Below are 4842 nucleotides of genomic sequence, written 5' to 3'. Positions count from 1 at the left end.
CGGGACCCGCCGGCATCTCCCACATCATCCCAGTTAAATCCACTTCTTGTGCGTCTGCGAAACCACTGAGCTTCAACACCCATTCCCAGCACTGCAAAACCCCAGTGCCCTGGGTTTCAGGTATGCTGAAATGAGGCTTTTCAGGCAAAATAACAGTGGAATCGGTAAACAAGCCGACACGGTAAAAGAGATCTTTGAAACAGCAAGGGATCGTGACCTGCGCGAAAGGGAATACCGAAGCGGCAGCTCCCAACGCCAAAACCAGAGTGGTTCTCCTGTTCTCCCTGTTACAGACAACGCACAATGCTGAGAGCACTGAACACCTGCCTGCAATTAGCTCATTTCACCCCACGGGAGGATCACCTTAACCAGACTTTGCCACCAGCAAGTAAATTGGTCACAAGTACAACAGATGAGCTACGAGAAACCACCCAGGAAACAAACTGAAAAAAACAATTACAATAGGTTGCAATTGCTTATTTTTAGTTCTTCGTGCAGGGCAAGAATACCCTTTTTTTTGTTTGTTTGTATGTAGATAAACCATCTTGATCATAAAAAAACTTCTAGAAGCAAGAGACCACAGAAATGAGCACAGCATAAATGCATGCTTGTGTAAATAAGAAATTCTTTGTGATTTCATCCCGAAACAGTGAGTTACAACAATTTAGGAAGCTGGTAACTGGCTGTGGAAAATGCTGCTCACTTGCTGTTGGGACCTTTTCCTTTTGGCAAAGTGAGATGTCGGGGGACAGGAGGGACACGGGGGAGGAGGCGCCGCACAGCGCCGGACAGCCATCCTCTGATGCTGGGCCATCACAGCCCCGACAAAAACGATTTCATGCCCCTGTCCTCTCTCCAGCACAAACCCACGCAATAGATGTGTTGCTCATAATCTGTAAAACAGCCCAATGAAGCACAGCGATGCATTCCTGCCTGTTGGCAGCAGCCCGGATGGACCGTGCACAACTCTCACCTGCAGACCAGCCACATCACCCGCTGTTTGCCAGCACGGAATCGGGGAACTTGACCTTACCAGAGACTTTTCACCGCCAGATTCATCACGCCTTGCCTTCCTAAGCAAGAGATTAAAGCATCTGTATAACACCTTGCAAGTTTCCTCGCAATTAGCAGCCAATTAGCGGCTCTGGGCGTGTCGGGCGCTGATTGCCGGCAGCGAAGCCGGCAGCCCCAGCCCTTGGGCAGCGCTCACAGAGCGCTCGGTTCCCCCTGCAGCACCGCGGTAAAGCCACGGCCGGAGCAACGGGAGGATGCGGGGAAAGAAACCATCCTCTCGGCTTCGGTGGGGAGGGATTGGCACGTCCAGGAGTCACCGGGGCAAGGAACGAACCCACACACATACATTACAAAACTAACGAATACATAAGATGCTTCTTTGTGTTTGTGGTGAGGCAAGAAGACTAAGAAGGGACTAATGACAAATTAAAATAAAATAACGTTGTGGTAATTTAGAGGAAATTGGGAGCTGTCCATCTAACGAGGTGGAATTCGACTCCCCGCACCCTGGCGTGCTTCTGTAGGGATTTATCGACACCAAGCCAGAAAAAACAAATGGAAGAAATGCAGTGACAAAACCTCACGTTGATTATTTGGGGGAGTTTGGAGCATTCAGGTGATAAAATGTAATAATTAAAAAGTTAAAAGGTCACCTTTTTATCCTGCTGGGTGACTGCGACCGAAAGGCGGAAAAAGGAGCTGCCGAGCTGGAACAGACCAGAGAGCAGAAACGTTCAATGGTTTGGTTCAGCTTTCGGGGGCTTTGCCACACTTGCTCATTTTTGCCAAGTATGGGGCAAACTTCTGCCCATGCAAAAAGGGTTTGTGGGTTTTGCCCGCGTTAAAGCCTCCTTACGGGAGGGTCCAAGCAGGTGGGAGGCTCTCTGCCTATATTTAAAGAGAAAAAGGTGATCAACGCTATCCAGGAAAGGAGTAAGAGACAGCCAAAGAAAAGCAAAATCCTTCTGTGTGCAATAAACTGGGTTCAAGAGACGAGAGACAGAAGATTTAATAGAGAGAACAGAAGCTGTGGCAGATAAACAAATAAGCAGCACAAACCCCTAAAACTCCTGCAAAATAAACATTTAATGAAAAACCCAGTCACTAAACAAGCAGGAGCCGTTCCCTCAGCCTCGCAGCAGCAAAGGCAGTAAAATCGAACCAGCTTAGTCCTAGTTACAGAGACCTGAAGGTCAGCATTAATTAAAACTCAGCCCACCCACCATCGGCATCTGTTTGACGGAATGAAATCAGATTCCCAGCTGGCATCTGGTGCCTTTGCTGGGGCCAGGACGATCTCCAGCCCCTCCAGCACCGGGCGCCAAACGCTCCAGACAGACAGAAGTTGTGCAGGTTCAGCCGGGGCGCAAGGAGAGCAAAGCCAGACTTGAAGCCGTTTTGCGCAGGGCAGGTGGCGCGGAGGTGAGGGCACAGCCAGCAGCTGCCTTCTACCAATTCCACAGGAATTCGGCACCTATTTTGCTGCCAAATCCTATTGCCCGCGTTGCGCAATCATCTGGAACACAATGCTTTTTCCACTTGTTACTGCGGCTCCAGCACCTAAATCACAAATTATCCGGCACGGGAACCGCCTGTTTGGCACAGATTTATGCCAGGATTTGGCACGAGGGCCCTTCCGAGAACACAAACAGACACTAATAGCAAAGGAAGAGCACTAAGCAACAGACTCATTCCTATAAAAACTTTATTAGAAAAGAGGGCGCAGCCTCCCAGGAACGACATTATACATTCTCTCCCCAACTTCTGCCATTGAACCGTCATAATTAAATAGGAGCAGCTATAAAAACAGTGTGTACATCTATAAAAGAAGGAGTAATCCTCACACGGCCACTGTGTTTCCCCAGGGCGGTTTGCGGGGTCGCCCCCCAGGCCGTGAGCTTTGCTCTTTGCTTTCTGCCCTAAGACGCAGGACAGTTCTTCACCTCAGCAGAACTCCGTATTGCTTTCATTCAGAGAGACAGAAGAGAGCAAGTTGTTATGGCTTGATATTGCATCTGATACGTAATGCTGGCTAAATAGCTGGTACTTTCAAATCTTAAAAATCACACAAAAGTATTTTCGCTAGTGTTATTTCAACGGTAAATAACAATAATTAATAATAATATAATAATAAAAACCCAGAAGTACTAATACTGTCACAGAAAAGAGACCAGCCTCATCTAACTAGCACCTACAGATGAGAAAATAGAGGATAAATAGGGCCTAGTTTATAAAAGCCTTTTCTCTACTCATACCTGAAAAACTACCCTGTCTAATCTAGGACCGGTTTTAACAGTGCTAATTTTTAGCACATCAGCCTCTACATTAAATCATAATTGCGATTCAGCCGCATACTATGTAGTGCAAAACACACACAAAAAAGCAGGAAAAATATTTAAAATATACCCACTTCTCAATTTCCTTTCAGATGTTTTCCATACCGTGCCATAAAAAAGCATTTAAAGCAAAATAGATATACAAAAGCTCTTGTGCTGAAGTCAGCGGCGTATGTACACATTAAAATCGGGACTACAAAAAGTATCCTAGTAGCAAAGGCAATATATAATATTTTATATAAAGAGTGTTCGGAAAGTATAAATTCTGAGCTAATGCACAGCCGAGCGTGTCCCCCGGGCCGGGCGGCAGCGTGTGCCGGAGCCCGCGCCCGACGCCGCCACCAGCAGCTCATTGCCGGCAGAACTCGCTGGTGATGTTGGGGAGCGGGTAGGCGAAGAGCGAGAAATCCAGGATGTATTTGAGCAGCAGCTCCTTGATGAGGCGGCGCTGGGTGTTGCACAGGTAGTAGTGCAGCGTCTCGGCCGTCACCGGGTTGTACCAGGGCTGGCGCGCGGGGAAGCGGACGAAGGACGGCGAGCGCACCCGCTCCAGGACGTAGTTGGCGTCGGCGTTGAGGCGCTCGTAGGAGCCGATGAAGTCGTAGCGGACGGCGCAGGGCTGGCACAGGTTGTAGATGGGCATCCAGTGCTCGTTCATCCTCTCCACCTCCTCGTCCAGCAGGTACCGCAGGAACTCGGAGAAGGTCACGTCGTCGCCGGCCGAATTCCCCCCGTTCTTGCGGTAGCGCCTGACGATCTCCACCCCGTACCTCTGCTGGTACTCCTTGATCTCCCCAAATTTATTCCTGTAGGCCGACAGCAGCCTCTCCATGGGGTTCCGCACAAAGATGAACTTGTAGTAGTTCTTCAGGCGGTAGCTGATCTCCTCCGGCTTCATGTCCCCCAGGAACACCAAGTCGCTCTTGTGGTCCATCTTCAGCTTGACGTCCACGCTCTCCAGCGCCCCGTCCAGCACCTTGAGGATGCGCTTCCAGTTGGAGCAGGCCACCTTGGGCACGTAGCAGTACAAGAAGCGGTGCTTGTCGCTCACCAGGAGGTGCCGCAGCACCGTGCGCCGCTGCCCGGCCGGCAGCTCCCAGACGCTGCGGGGCATGGCCGGCTGCCCGCACAGCCCCCGCAGCGTCCGGTTGCGGACGTCCCGCAGCACCTCGGCCTCCAGCTCCCCGGGGGGCTCCGCACCCCCGCCCCGCCGCGCCGGCTCCCCCGCCGCGGGCTGCAGCGGCTTCACCTCGGCCAGGATGCCCTTCTCGATCATGAGCAGCAGCCCGCTGGAGGCCAGGATCACGGCGAACATCAGCATGGAGGGCAGCAGCGCCGCCCCGCCGCCCCGCGCCCGGGCCCGCCGGCGCCCACCGGCGGCCGCTCGGCGGGACTCGTCCCGCCGGGGCTCGGCGGGGAGCGGCGCCCGGGGGAACATGGCCGGGGGCGGCTCAGCCGCCGCGCCGCACGCCCCGGGGAGCTCGGCGGCTCC

The 4842-nt window shown here is 52.3% G+C and overlaps 1 protein-coding gene across 1 annotated transcript; it reads right to left on the bottom strand.

The window, feature by feature from the left end:
- Window positions 1-2701: 2701 nt before the first annotated feature.
- Window positions 2702-4842, bottom strand: CHST14 (carbohydrate sulfotransferase 14). Its single transcript, XM_082058573.1, has one exon. It carries the CDS (start codon window positions 4786-4788, stop codon window positions 3700-3702), a length of 1089 nt encoding a protein of 362 aa, XP_081914699.1. The 5' UTR covers window positions 4789-4842; the 3' UTR covers window positions 2702-3699.

The sequence above is a fragment of the Streptopelia decaocto genome, assembly GCF_964273445.1.
Source record: "Streptopelia decaocto genome assembly, chromosome: 7".
In the NCBI taxonomy this organism is placed as follows: domain Eukaryota; kingdom Metazoa; phylum Chordata; class Aves; order Columbiformes; family Columbidae; genus Streptopelia; species Streptopelia decaocto.
Note: the sequence above shows the minus strand (reverse complement) of the source record. Positions and strands in the feature narration are given on the sequence as shown.

Excerpts from the sequence above, each read along its gene's own strand:
- CHST14 (XM_082058573.1), bottom strand. The coding sequence starts at position 4,788 with ATGTTCCCCCGGGCGCCGCTCCCCGCCGAGCCCCGGCGGGACGAGTCC.